Source organism: Hakea prostrata, chromosome 3 (genome assembly GCF_041222555.1).
Source record: "Hakea prostrata isolate BN-2017 chromosome 3, UWA_Hpros_2, whole genome shotgun sequence".
Taxonomy (NCBI): Eukaryota; Viridiplantae; Streptophyta; class Magnoliopsida; order Proteales; family Proteaceae; genus Hakea; species Hakea prostrata.
The window spans coordinates 21,788,104-21,803,643 of record NC_142602.1 but is presented as its reverse complement, the minus strand read 5'-3'; the positions used below and the strand labels follow the sequence as shown (position 1 = coordinate 21,803,643).

At 34.3% G+C, this 15,540-nt stretch overlaps 1 protein-coding gene across 1 annotated transcript; it reads right to left on the bottom strand.

Annotated features, from left to right (window-relative positions):
- Positions 1-11,361: 11,361 nt before the first annotated feature.
- On the bottom strand, positions 11,362-12,507 carry LOC149021572 (putative F-box protein At5g50220). The gene has a single exon (XM_089147463.1). The coding sequence runs from the start codon at positions 12,505-12,507 to the stop codon at positions 11,362-11,364; it is 1,146 nt and encodes a 381-aa protein (XP_089003589.1).
- Positions 12,508-15,540: the final 3,033 nt, after the last annotated feature.

Genomic DNA, 15,540 nt, shown 5'->3' with positions numbered 1-15,540 from the left:
TTCAATCGGCTTCAGAATCCTAATATTCTAGAGTATCTGAGTGGAGCAGCGAATGCATTTTTAAACCAGAAGTTCTTTAAAGCAAAACAAACTTGCAAAGGTCGCCATGGATGCTTCTTGTTAAAACTCCAAGATCCAAACACCGTTAGTAAAGAATTTTGAAGATTAATTTGTGATCAAGAAAGAATAAAAGAAATGCTAGAGAGAGAATAAAGAATGTATAAAATATGCAATAATGCAATTGAGGTTAATGTACGATACCCACTTGGTATGACTGCAGATTCTAACACCTTGGCTGCGTTTGTTTGTTTGCTGGAATAAAAGTGGGGTGGGAAAAAATGGGTGGAAAAATTCTTAAAAAATGTGTAGATTTTTTACTTTTCCCTTAAATCCCAAAATTATAAATTGTTTGGTTGCTTGGATTTGGAAAGTAAGAGACAAGCTTTCTTTAATCAAGAAAACTTGTCTGTTGATGTAACAGCCAAACTTTCCTACCCTAAGCCATTTTAAAATCTCACAAATTTGGTGGAATTTTGTGAAAAAGTAAAAAGTGGGACCCACCACTATCACTTTTCCACAAAACTCTTTCCTTTCCTTTCCTTCTCTCTCATCCCACTACATATGGGGCCCACATATTTTTTTCCCACCCCTTTTTTCCCACCCCACTTTTGCAAACAAACGCAGCCCTAATGTTCTTTTGAGATTCAGTGACGCAGATAAGAGTTTTTCTAATTCATTAAGCAAAGGTCACCCGTGCAAACTATTCATTGAGAAAGAAATGCTAATTAAAAGAAAGAAAAGGGAGGAGAATTATTGAACCAACTTAGTCAAACTAATTTGCTCTAGATATTAGTGAATTACAAGCAAAATTTTACTAATACAAGACGCATGGTTCTTATACTTATTTGTAGGGCGGCTGGGCTGGCCGAGCTTTTTCCAATCCAATCTCACAATTTATTCTTTACAGATAAGTTTTCAAGGCCAAAGATTCTTGTCCCTAACACACATGTCCTTGTCCTGACATGATTGTTTACGATCGAGTTGGAATGAGTTGGTCCTAATCTTGTCCTTCAATGGCCTAGTCCTAACCCTTGATTAGCCTTAATGGCCTTGCCTCTAGCTTAGAAATAGCTCATATGCCCTCAACTTGATTGTGCCTTTATGCTCCTACACTAACATGAGTGTGGTTCTCACACTGTTAGTTATGCTTGTGTTAGGTTGGGTAGTGTGAGATTCACACATATGTGAGTGTGGAAGCGTGGAGGGACAGTCAGGTCAGGGGTAGAGGATCTAGACTCTTTTGACTCTAGCCATAGCATAGCAACTTAAAAAAAAAGTATCTTAATTAAATAAAAAATTAGATACTCAATCAAATATGAAACTTCTAAATCTTGACTCATAATTTAAAAAATAAATAAATAAAGGAAAAAAAATTTCAGGTCATTATGATAATCCCTTAAGTAGACGTATACAATAGATAAATGGAATAACAAATTATGAATGTTTGATATAAGAATTAAAATAACAATTTTCAGGTTTTTATTATTATCTATATCCTTGATAAATTTGTTATGAAATACTATTTAATTACATGAATAATAGAAAAGAACACAATCATAGAACCTAACTTGTTAGAACTTTTAAAATGCTATTAAATCTCAGGCAAAATGAAATTAAATTGCATAATATATAAATCATCTCAAACTCCATATTCTTTACTTCATAAAACAATAAATAATTTTAAATTTATATTGTTGTCACGACCACAAAAGTAATGGCAAAAATTAAAGATACAATCAAGGCTAAACTTAAGGTCATAATGAGAGCCAATATTAGGTACTGTCGGGTTAGATCCAAGCCTGTTCTTGGCCTTAATTTAGCGTCATAATATTTTGGCTCCAACCCTCCTTCAGAACCAAAATCTTAAACCAAGACCCTATTTGGACTCAAGGTGGGACAAAGTCGTCGGGGCTAAACTTGCAGCCCTATTTTTTTAGCTTCATTGAGCGTGTGTTGGTTTTTATTTATTTATTTATTTTTAGTCCTTAATTCTTAATGATTGATTGTTGATCAATATTTTATCGCTCCCTTATACCTAAGATTCTATTTAGTGAAACTCTCATACTTAAACTTTTACATTTGATTTCCAAAAAAACCAAATTCTCACTTCTTATTCTTCTCTAAGTACTCCTCTATTTTTTTTTTAATTTAGTTGGTTTCTCTCTTAAGTTGAGTGGGTTTACATTATTTGTTCGAACTTATTATGATGTATGTTTTCAAACATTGAAATCAATATTATTAAATATTTATAAGTTGAAAAATAAAAATCTGATCAATTTCATAATTCACTTAAAAATATTTTATTTAAAGAAAAAAAAACTTTTTAACCTCTCAAAAAGTTAAACTTGGGCACTATGATAATCATTGTTATAAAGGTAACCATAATTACTATTTTTTTCGACTTCTTGAATTCATTTTTATTTTGCATTAAGATATTTTAAATCTGATAAGAGGTTAGAAAAATATTATTTTATAGAATATGATAATTTTAACTGAATTTTGGAACTTAATAATAAACGATTTATTGAATGTGGTTCTCATGCTATCAGATATACTTGTGGAGGCACGGTCAGGTTGGGGATAGAGATTAGAGGATCTAGACTTCTCTGACCCTAGTTGTAGCCCAACAACTTTAAAATAAAAAGTATTTTAATTAAATAAAAAATAAAATATCCAATCAAATATGAAACTTCTAAATGTTGAGTTAGTAATTTATAATAAAAATTAAAGTAAAAAAAACAAAAATTCATTATTAATTTTATATGATAATCCCTTAACTAGACCTATACAAGAGATAAATAATCTCTATAATATAACTTTGGTTAAATCTAGACCGTTCGACATAAAAAAATAGCACTTTTCAGGTTTTTATTATTATCTATATCCTGATAAATTTGATATCAAATAATAATCAATTACATGAACAATAGAAAAGAAAACAATCATAGAACTCTTATTGTATCAGTTGATGAAAGGGATTTACTATCCAAACTCAGATTTTTTATTTGCAAGGTTGGGGAAACCCTTCATGGGCGTGGAGAGCCAAGCAAGAAACATACTATTAACAGGTCTCAGATGGAGTGTGGGAGATAGGGTCAACATAAAGGTATGAGAAGACCCATGGATATCAGTGTAAGGGAGGAAAGTTTCTTTGGAGATAAAGCGGCCATCAGGGTGTTCAATTGAACGTGTCTCAGAACTGACTAACCAATATCATAGATGTTAGAAGATTGATCTACTCAACTCACTCTTTTCTCCAGAGGAAAGTAATGCAATTCAAGGAATTAGGTTGAGCATATTTCATCGCGAAGATCAACTGGTGTGGGGGGCAACAAAGATCCTCTAGTGGACGATATTAGGGAGTTATGCTCATCTTTCCTCTCGTGCTCCTTTTGTTTTGTTCCAACAGCGATAAACGCAGTTGCGGATGCTGTTGCAATGAGGGCCCTGTAGATCCCGTATATGACCGTTTAGCCTATTTCCATTCTTTGGCTTCAATAGTTTTTCTTTCGTTTAATGAAAATTTCTTATAAAAAAACAAAAAAAACTTTTTAGATATTTTAAAATGTTATTAAATTTCAGACAAACTGAAATTAAATTGCATAACAATATAAAACATCTCAAACTCCATATTGTTTTCTTTTCCCTAAAATAATAAAATAGTTTTAAATTGATATTATTGACTACAAAAGTCATGGTAAAAATTAGAGATATAATCAATGCTAAACTTAGGGTCATGATCATGGTCAATATTAGGGACCGGTTGGGCTAGGCCCGACAAGAAAAATACTAATCCAAGTCTGCTCTTGGCTTTAATTTAACGCAAGAATATTTTGGCCCTAACCCAACCTCAAACCAAAATCTTGAACTGAGGGCCTTCTCTAACTCAAAACAAGACAGGGTCGCTAAGGCTAAACTTGCAACCTACTTTTTAGCTTCATAGAGTGTGACTGTATGTGTTTTTTTTTTTTTTTTTAAGTTTTTAATTCTTAATGATAGATTCTTGATCAATATTTTATCGCTCCATTATACCTAAAACGCTGCTCCCCAAACTTTTATATTTTGATTCTCCCAAAAATACCAAACTCTCTTCTCTTTATTTCTTCCCTCTCTCTAAAAGTTAAACTTAGGGCACTACGATAGTCATTGTTATAAAAATAATCGTAATTACTATCTTTTTCAACTTCTTGAAATTAATTTTTATTTTGTATGAAGAGCCTATGATAAATATACACTTACGGAACATAATTGGTTTTCTCCAATGCCTTAAGTCTTCTCTTTAGCAATCTTGTTACTTCAATGATCATACGAATCCTTTTCATATTCAAGCAAATTATGTCTAGCTATGGTATAAAACGCAAAAATGATATAGATAAACATTATGGGAAAGGAGTTGTTATAACGTACAAAATATCATGTGATTTGTGCATCAGTATTCATACCTACCACATGTTGTCGATGCTTTATAATGTTACATACAATTAACTATAGTAAGGGGTTGGCTCAGCTAGCAAATGTCTTATACTATGATGTCAAAAGTTTGAATTTCCTTTTAGCGATAAAGGCTAAAGCCCTGCCATTATTTAAATTATATATAAAAAGTTATTCATTGAGACTGTAGTTGAGGTCTTCATAAATCATAAGTGGGCCCAATGAAACATAGATCCCAAAAAAAAAAAAAGAAAGAAAGAAAGAAAGAAAAACCGAAATCCTTTGAATGTTTACTATTGCATTATATTACAATTAACAATGTTATTTTATAAGAAAATGATAACTTTTTATTTGGAAGCTGACCTCGGGGAAGAGGGCTGTGTGCAAGAATCGAACCCACAATCTCTCCATTGAGAAGTATTGATCTCTACCATTCTACCAATCATGCATTAGCAATAAATGATAATTTTACCACTATGTGAATAAGAATTGTTAAAAATGTCTTAAGTTACCTTTGATTAAAATATAAGGTTTAGAAAACCAAACATATTCTATTGCAATTTCTTAGAAATTAATAAAGAAAAATATGCAAATTTTTTTTGGAATCATCTGATCCCATTAATGACCCAAAAATGTTAATGTTTACAAAGATCCATATTTCTTACTCTACATAAATTGCGACAATTAGAGACAATATGTAATTGAATATTAAAGTTAAACCATTAGAAAAAGCAATACACCGATGTCACTTGTTGCAAAAGTTGATCTAGAGTTTTGGTTTTAGACATTACAGGGATGATTTTAACAAAAATAAAAGTTGGTAAATTTATCTATATTGATCTCTTTTACCCGAGCAAGAATAATATACTAGTAATAAAAGGGGTGGCAATGAAGCTTTTTTATGGCAATAAAGTTCATCAGGATAGTTGCTATATGTTGTACAACTGGAGAACTGTTTGCTAAATTGCTCGGTCAAGTTCCTATGAATATATAACCCACAATTGTTGTTGGAAACATATTACCATAAACGCAATCATATATAAGACCAATAAAGTAAAATCACAAGTATGAAAACTCAATCTTGTTTTAAATAGTATGAATTATCTCCTTGTCGACAACTTTGTTGCATACATCCATTTAGTGATACACAAAACTTCGTAGAGTTGAAACGTGCTAGTAGTAGCCGACACTTTCTTTAAATATTTAAACACCGGATAGTGCATATGGTTTGAGTGTGCTTTCACCCCATATATTAGTCAAGCCCTCCATCGCAGATGCTGCACTTTGTGATAGATTGAATAAGGAGTCCATAAATTGTTTTCACCAATTCATTTTATAACACAATTAAACATATCTTCTAAAGATAATGTTTGTGCAAGATTAAACAACCCCTCCTGCCTTTAAATAGGTGAGTAAGAAATACCACCAATTGTTGTTTCTAATGAACATATCCCTTCCCTTAAGCCATGTTTGTTAGCCACCAAACAAGTCTCCCATAAGACATATATTGGCCATTTAGATGTCTATTAGGAAAATACCCAAAAATGTAACAAATTTTTTATTTTGAGTTTTTTGAACAAAACCATAAAATTATGACAATCCGTGACAAAATTTAAAGTTTTAGGAAAATGAAACAGTGAATACATTAGACACCATATGATACACTGGTATAAGTGTTTTTTGGACTTGAACCTACACTAAGTCTAATGAATTTTGCTATTTAGTATGGGTGAAGTCTGACTTCTTAAACATTTCATCAATGTGTAGCTGGTTAGTTCATCAGTCATATCTTATTGGTTGACTTTACGTGATAACCCTTTTATATAAAAAAAAAAAATTATAGACTTTTTTCCTCTAAAAGGGAACATTGGCTAATTAAGAGCCTATTGCTCAACTTCTTTCATTGTGGTGGTACTGCTTTACCATAATTTTAGAATGAACTTAGTACTACTTCTCAAGTTATCCAGTGACTTTGTCTTTTATCCTTTAAACCTAATTCAAGATTCAAATCTCTTCACATAGGTTGGTTGTCTATGATATAACTTTGGATAGGTTCTCAGAGCTCATTCCTCCAAATGAATCACGTTAGTGATTTTGGAGCATTACACAAGTTTTAGTCAAACTATTTCTGACTACACATTAATTGTGTTATTTTACTAGCCTCACAGGACATATGTATACTAGGCATAATGTACCTTTTAATAAAGGTATATATATGCTTTTAAGACACTGTCTTTCTTTTCCTATTGATCATGCCATTTACCATTCTTGTAAATACTCATTCTAATTTAGACATGATCATCACCATGTATCTTTCATTGTCATCTTAGCTTGTGGCTATGAATTTGGCAATTGTCACCTTGAATTCGACAAATTTATAAAACCATACACTAAGTAGACACATAAAAATTCAAAACACCTACCAACGCATGTTTAATTTATATGTTACCTCTTTGGATTTCCAACCTTCTTATGAAGGCCTTTACCAAAAAAAAAAAAAACCTCTTATGAAGGCGTAATCTAGTTGGCAATAGCCAAGAAACTTCAAAATTAACCCCCCATCGAGGTGCACATTTCACCTTTAAATCAAGATGGTGCTCAAATTCATATGAATCATATACCATTTTTTTTCAAGTAAAAACAATCATTTTACTAGACTTGTCTCTTGAGAAAAGACTTTGTACTTGAGACTCTATGTGTAAACTTGTATGCATCTCATGATAAATATAAACCACACATTTTGGATTTACCATGTATAAAATTCAAATAGCAATATCCTATTATTGTATCCCCCATATGTAGGTCATAACCCCTATACACAATAATACTAATTGAATTAGATTTACATATATCATATTTTTTCATTAATAGCCACTAAGGCCTAATCAACTTTGGGTTTAACATAAACTAGGCAAATTAGGTTTACTCAAAAGGTTTTCAAGACAATACCTCCCGTATATGATTGCAACAAATCAAGAAAATGGTCCAACACACCCATTCAAATCATCAAAATATGTATTATACCAGTGAATATCCCCCTCATTGTTTCTCTTTTATTCTAGCCAACATTGACATCATGATGGCAATAAATCTCTTGAAACCTACGTTTTCCTTTTTATAATAGCGGTTTCTACTTGACCACTAGGAAGAAACCTCCCACTAACAAAAGAGCAGGCATGTAACTTTGACCTTGCTACAGCATAGCATAATTTGTACAACAACAAAGCAAGCAACGAACTGTGATCATATCAAGAATAAATCCCGAATGCCTCATCTTAAAAAGAAGGGTAATTTTAATTTGGCCTTCTACGGTTTGGTTTATGTTATTTTTAGTCTAAAAATAACTGAAACTTTTCATTTGTCTCTCCTGTGCTATAAAAAAAAAGTCAATTTAAGGACAAATGATCATTTTTATGATCAATTTGCCTTCTTTTTTTAATATACGTTCCCACCTCAATTATTAATATCAATAATTAATCTAAGTCCAAATATTTGTTGGATAAACCTAACAACGCCTATAAAGAACCCAATCTTTCTTCGGGAGATTTCCTTCCATATTGTTATTCCTCATGGATATCTCAACCAAGGAAGTCTGCAAATCAGCCGGAGCTCCACCACAGATTGCATTGTCACTGACATCCAAGAAGCTGAGGTTCTTTAGAGAACCCAGATCGGGTAAGTCGTCAGAGAGCTTGTTTCCTTGAAGTTCTAGTCACTAACCAGACCATTGAAGCTGGAAGCAATTTAACCCTAGAGTTGGTTGTGGTCGAGATAAAGCTCCTCCAGAGCACAGAGAGAGCAAATCGAGGTGGGTATCTCACTGGAGAAATAATTTCCCCAGAGAGTGAGATGATTAGGGTAGGAATCGAAGCCAAGGAGCTTTCGGCAAGGTCTAGGGTTTCTAAGTAAAGAAGGTAGTTGCAGACTTGCAGGCAGCGGAATTTTCTTCCTTGAAGTATTGAAGAAGCTTTGCCTTCAATGGCGTGAACTAACCTGCGGATCAGAAAAAGGCTGGGACCATCAGTAGTTTTCAGAAAGTGTTGAGTCTTCGGTTTGAGTCTTCTGTTGTAGTGCAAGGATCTTTTCTCAATCACAGGTTGAACTCAATCTCAACCATATAAGCGGTTAATTTTCCTTTATTTTTTCCGGAGGAGAGGAGGTGTTCAGATGCAAATGAATTCAACATTTTTTTTAAACACGATGGTGAGTGATATAGGTAGATGATGGGTGAAGGGATTAGGGAGAATCCCTTCACCCACCTAGGGAGCAAAATGAGAGTGATACTTAATTACTTATCTCTGGGTATTTTGGTTTTTCTATACCTGCAAAGATATATGAGTCATTTCAATAACAATTGGAATGATCAAACTTTTAATCATTAAGAATGGATAACTTACAATTTTACAAAATATTGAAAATAGGTGTCATGCAATTTAGTCCACTCAGATGGACAGTTCAGGAATTTTAACTCAAATAGAAAGCTTACAAAAAAATTCTTTGGTTTTTTCTCGGAATAAAAAAGCATCCTCTGGCAATTATTCCAGGCAAACTCAATAGATCATAATCAATGTTAACTGAAGAGTCAATAAATAAACAGAAAATAAAGGGCAACGTAAAGAAATCTTGGAAAATAAAAGATACTGTAGATATTTTCGAGGAATGAAAAGGTAGGTTTGTATTTTGTACTAACTTATTAAAGAATTAATATTTTTTTTTTTGGGTGAAGGATAAAAATAATTTTAGGACTTTAGGCCTCTAACAAAAGGCTACCTTTCAATGCGCTAAAATCACACAAAAAAATGAACAACCTGCAAAAAACGTGACTGGATTGGTTGAGGAACGTCTTCGACGATCTAGTTAGTGAAAGCTCATAGCATTAAGAGAAGAAAATAGCTTGTAGAGCTCTTAATGCCAGAGAGAATAACCCAAGAGTGTGTACATGATAATGATGAATGTGTGTGTATTTATAGATCTTAGGAGATGTTACCTTATTTGTGCAGTAATAGAGTTCAAACTCTATTACTTGGATTGTAGTTGTGGAGAAGAATCTTATCCTCCAAAAGAGTTTTACTTGGATTGTAGTTGTGGAGTCTGATATGGATTCTAAGAGTAATTCAAAATACCCAATTTGATCGAATCCTTATCCCTATCTTTAGAGAGGTTGGATAGGATTCAAATTGTACACCTTGTGTATTCCAATTTAATTCGGATACGACCAAGATTTGATCCATCCGATTTTTCTTTGTTCGACCTAGGTGGGTCTATCACAAAATATCCATAACAGTTAGTAAGCAAAATAATTAACAACGATTTTTGAAAGAAATTTCGTAAACGAAAAAACTCTTGGATATTTGGAGAATATAAGGGTATTTAATATATGCGGAAAATATTTGAAAAATGTTTTCAATTAATTATGATTTGAAATGGGTATTTATCTTAAAGATATTGAAAAAAAATGAACCCATTAATATTCTTTTTATGATTTTTTTTAAAAAATACATAAACGGGGTTAAAAAACCCAAATCAATTTAAAGAGAGCTGGTCAAACGATCCACTTGAAGGAACTCCTCTATACCTTGAGGGGGTTCCTGAAAGAAATGAGTAGGAGACTCCAGCATATTTGCTTCTCTATTAGTATGAGTAATGATGATATTTCCATGCAAATCTACCAACTCTCGAATCGCCATAATAATCCTTGTCATCCTTCCTTGATTTTGAGCACTCGATTTCAAACAATCAATTGCTTGTGAAGAGTCAGACTCCACGTAAATAGGTAGCATAATTCTTTTTACTGCATAGCATATGTCTACACAAATAGCATGGAGTTCAGTTTCGAGAACACTTGTTTTGGGGATTCTATGCACAAAACCTCCCAAGTACATCCCTTCTGAGCTGCGAAAAACCCCTCCAATTTGATTGAAATCTTCTTTACCAACTGCAGCATCTACATTACATTTTAGCCACCATTCCGTTGGTCTTTTCCACTTTGCCTTTCTTCTAAGGCTTCGTGATAATGATTGTGGATTATGCTCCTGGGTCCAAGCTGCTTCCACATGTGAGTAGTACTTTTTTATCATTTCCACCCTCCCCCTGGTCGAGTGAAGTGTTCTTCATGATTATCATGATGGCGAAATTGGCTGACCATCCTTTCTGTTGTTGTGATAAATTTCCACATATGTTTAGGTAAAGCCAATCACGACGATCACAATTGAAGAAATGTCCTTGTTGATTCATTGGGATTAATCGTTTCCATACTCCACTCGCATATTGGCAATCTCTAAATACATGTAGACTAGTTTCGGCTTCATGAAGACAGAAGTTACAGAAGGAGTGGTTCATGACTCCCATTTTCCACTTCCTATCATTAGTTAGCAGCCTGTTCAGACTTAGAACCCACATGAAACAAGAGATTCTTTACCGCACCTTTAACTTCCAAATGGCCTCCCAATACCTGTTATCAAAAGAAAGGTCCACACAAAGACTATTGGAATCTTCTAACACTTCATATGCAGATTTTATTGTAAAACATCCATTCTGTGATGGATTCCATAGCCATATATCATTTCCTCCACCTGTACTTGCCGGTGGACATGCTTCAATTTTAACGCAACCATCGGAAGGTAATATATTTTTGAATTTTTCCTTTCTCCAACATCCATTTCCATCCACATATGATGATATTTTTTCCTTACTCATTGTACTGGGTATATCATATATTGCTTTTGACTTAAGGTTCTGCCCCACCTCCAGCCAATTATCTTCCTAGAATCAAGCTGCAAACCATGATACGATGATCTATGATGCAAAACCACAACATAAATATGAATTTTGGAACCAAAAATAAAATTAAAAAAAATTCTAGAAACTAAATTAACAAGTGATAAGGCTGTTGACATGTACAACCATTTCTGTGCTCTTTATATTCATTCTACTCTCCTTGTTCTCTGCCTGGAACTTCCCAGAGTTGAGATCATAGAACAGCAGATCCTGTTCATACATGGAATAGAAGATTATCACAGGTGTAGGCCTCTCCATGGCAAAAATTGGGTTAAAACAACACCGACTAGCACTAGGTTCTTCAATCGAAAACGCAAAATTGATTCTATGTTGCTTACTCCATGTTTGTTTCACAGGATCATTCAAAACCCACAAGTCCAATTCGTTGTGAGAAACCATATTAGTAAGATGGAGAGAATCCTTCAGTTTTAGTAAAACAATATCTGATACTTGTCTTGGGGTTACTGGGATTTCCATCAACTTGAAATCCTCAGTTGCAAGATCCATCTGTAAGATGTTTACTTTGGTTTGGAATTCTTTATATGTCAGCTGCCAATGTAAAGCTCCGTCGACAGAAGGTGGTTTAACTCCCGTGAACTTATCGTAGCCAGTAGGTATTTCCAAACCCCTCCATGATCCATTACAGTCACCTCGAACATCTATATCATCCACTGTAAATACACCGACTCGCTTGATTCCATATAACTCTGGATTAATATCATCATATCGATCAAAATCCACAACATCAAAGACGATCACAACCTTGTACTTCTGATTTGATTCATCATAAGCCAGCGATGTCCCCCAGTGATAACAATTGTCGCCATGGGAGAACCAATAAGGAAGTTTCAGAAACAAATTGGTGATGAAGTTACAGACGTAAAATTGATCATAAGAGTGAGTGTTGGTAAAGAGAACGAGACCATTGCAGGAGTCTCGTAGCTTTAGGTATCTCCGAATAGATTTCTGTTTGTTCCAATCGAAATCAATTAGCCCATTTTCTACCTCTAAAGAATAACTAATATAAGAAAACTTATCTGGTTCCGATGATCGATATATGATCCCAATAGATTTAGATTGTTGGAGTTGAGCTTTTGCAAATTCAGGGTTATTGATCATTGTGAACCATTCTTTGCACACACACTTGAAACGTACCAGAGATTTGGCAGGCAAGTTGAGAAGAACCTCGTTTACAAGTTCGTAAGAGAGATGACCTATGCCTTGGATTCTTTTAGCCATGCCTAACTAGTATGTGCAAGTCGATGGACTTTTAACTCTCAGCTGCTATTGCTTTTATAATCTATCTGAAAACAGACGTAGAGAAACGGGTAATAGAAGCTAGATTGAGTTGGAGTCGGAGTCGGAGTCGGAGTCATTAGGGTTTTGTGGCTTCACTCAAATCTTCTCAGTTGTTGATCAACTCAGAATCTTTACAAAAAAAAAAAAAAAAAATCACCCGAGGGTTTGAAGACCCAGATCAAAGTCTATGAGTTACAGATTCCAAAGAACAAGCACAGGGTGGCTGCCAGCCCCTGTCAGAAGTGAGGAGTTGTTGGTTAACAAATTCTTCCTCATGTATTGGCGCTGGTACACAGGGACAGGCAGTGAGCCGCTAAAGGGGTAACCGCAGAGGTGTTGAGCCTAATTCAACCCCCCGTGTCACTGTGCTTGGGGATGATGGGCGCGGGCCCAGCATGAGCCGAGGTTGTGTGCGATGGCGGTCTGAAATCGGCAAAAGGAAAATATCCAAACTATGCTAATCTAAGCGATTTTTATACAGCAGCCTGCTGGCTGCCGACGGTGGAGATTTGCCAAATGTGCAAAATGCAATCCACCGGTGTGAGATCAAAAAGTGAGGATTTAATCGTAAAATATGATTTTTTTTAATTTTTAATTTTTTATATTCAAGAATTTTAAAAGTTTGCAAATTTATGAAATAAAGTCCCTTCCGACTTTGTATCCCTTTTCTCTTTTCGCCATTCTGAAATCAATCAATCTAGTCTTTGGCTATCATAAAAATAGAGAACAAGCGAAAGCTTTTGCTTGTCCCAGGCTATAGTTCTGCTTTTCAATGTAACTTTCGCTCTCTAGAGGATTCGGTGGAGCGAAGGGCATCTCTTTTGCTCTCTAGGGCTTGAAAAATAGGAGTTTAGCTATGGCGAAAGAAGAAAAGGGATTACAATTGGGTAGAGTGTAGGGCTTCATTTCGTAAATTTGCAAACTTTCAAAAGAGTCCGAGCTCCCCCGACGGGGAGCACAAAGTGCTCCCCCGACGGGGAGCACAAAGTGCTCCCCCGATGGTTTCTGACCACACAAAGTAGTGGGGCCCACGGTGAAAACACTTTTTGGAAAACCACAAAAAAAATTTTTTAATTTTACCCGTGGGCCCCATGTTTTGTGTGGTCAGGAACCCGTCGGGGAGCACTCTGTGCTACCCCGACGGGGTGAGGATCCAGATTCCTTTCAAAACCCTTGAGTGTAAAAACAAAAAGTCATATTTATAATTAAAACCCCAACTTTTGATCTCACACCGTTGGATTGCCTTTTGTACATGTGGCGAAATCTCCACCATCCGCAGCTGGCAAAGATAAAGGGCAACTTAAAGAAATCTTGGAAAATAAGAAAGATACTCTAGATATTTTAAGGAATGTAGAGGTAGTTTGTATTTTGTACTAACTTAATTAACAATCAATATTTTCCTCTTTGGGTGGAAGATAAAATAAATGTTTTTGTTTTACCTAGTGGATGCTAGTCTTTGTGATTGGGGGCCATAGGTCCTTTGGGGATGGAATTAGGGAGGAATGTGGAGGGAACGGAGGGTCTAACCACAGACCTCTTAAAACTTTAGGCCTCTAACAAGAGGCTGCCTCCCAATGCTCTAGAAATACGCTCATAGTAAGACGAAGAGTCAACTAAAATAAAGAATAAAAATACGCCCATAGTAAGACGAAGAGTCAACTAAAATAAAAGAACAGTGGTTGAGGAAATAAATCCTGAAAAGGAGGAAAAACCTTGGATTTTTGGAAATAGATAGACATTGGATCATATTTTTTATGTTAACTTAATCGATAAAAATAAATGTTTTTTTTTTTTTTAAATCCGAAGAGTTTATATATAGGGTGGGTTTAGGGTTTAGGGTTTATATATAGGGTGGGTGAATATTACTAATATAGGTGCCGCTGGATGGGTGCGAACCGAGGAGCTCCCCATGGAAAATTGGGCTTTTAACCGCTCTACTAATCCACCATTGACAATAAAATTAAATGTTAGTAATCAAAATAATGAACAATGATTTTCGAAAGAAATCTCGAAAAGAAAAAAAACCCTTAGATATTTGGAGAATATAAGGGTATTTAAGAAAATAATTGAAAAATGTTTTCAATTAATTATGATTTGAAATTGGTATTTATTTTAAAGATATTGAAAAAAATGAACCTATTAATATTCTTTTTATGACTTCTTGTTTACATGATTAATAATTATGATTATGAATGGAAAATTACAGTTTTAGATAGGATTGAATAGAAAATTGTAATTTTGAATATTATTTATTTGTGACTTAAAAGTCTAATTGATTGAATAGATAAGGGTTTCAAGGAAACGGAAATGTAGTGGTGTCGCTTGAGTTTGTACTTTTATAATACAATAATAGTAATACCTTATATAAATTTTTTACTGCATCATGGTATTTTGATTGGTAGTTTACGGACCAAAAAGATTAGTTGATCCACTTCATCCTGTTTTCTTTCTTTACAAGAGTTGAGTTGGGAGTTCCTCTAGGCTAAACCAAGGTTACTAGTTGCAGAAGCGCTTCCAATTGAGAGTTCTATACCTCAATTCCAATCATGATCACTTTCTTCTTGGAATTCCTATGGATTCTATAAAATTGGAGGTCATTAAGTTATTAACAATTTGAGAGCTGTGGATAGGACTGTTAGATATTACTAGTCGAGGCTAAAAAACTATCGCCTATTTTTCACGACGCAAATATAGACGACGACAGCGGTGACGGGCATGTAATCGTAGGCATTTATTTTTCACGACGTTTTTGCCAAAAATGGGTTTTTTTTAGTGACTTCTACAATTCACTCATGCATGGACTCTTGTAAACCCTAATTCACTCTTGTACAGCTGTCATAACCCTAATCTATTCCCACCCGGACTCTCGTATCATAGCCATATATAATATGTATTGGAATTTATTTAAACTCCAGAACTATTCATTGCAACAATGAATATTAAAAAAAAGAAAAGAAAAAGGAAATCTGTCTT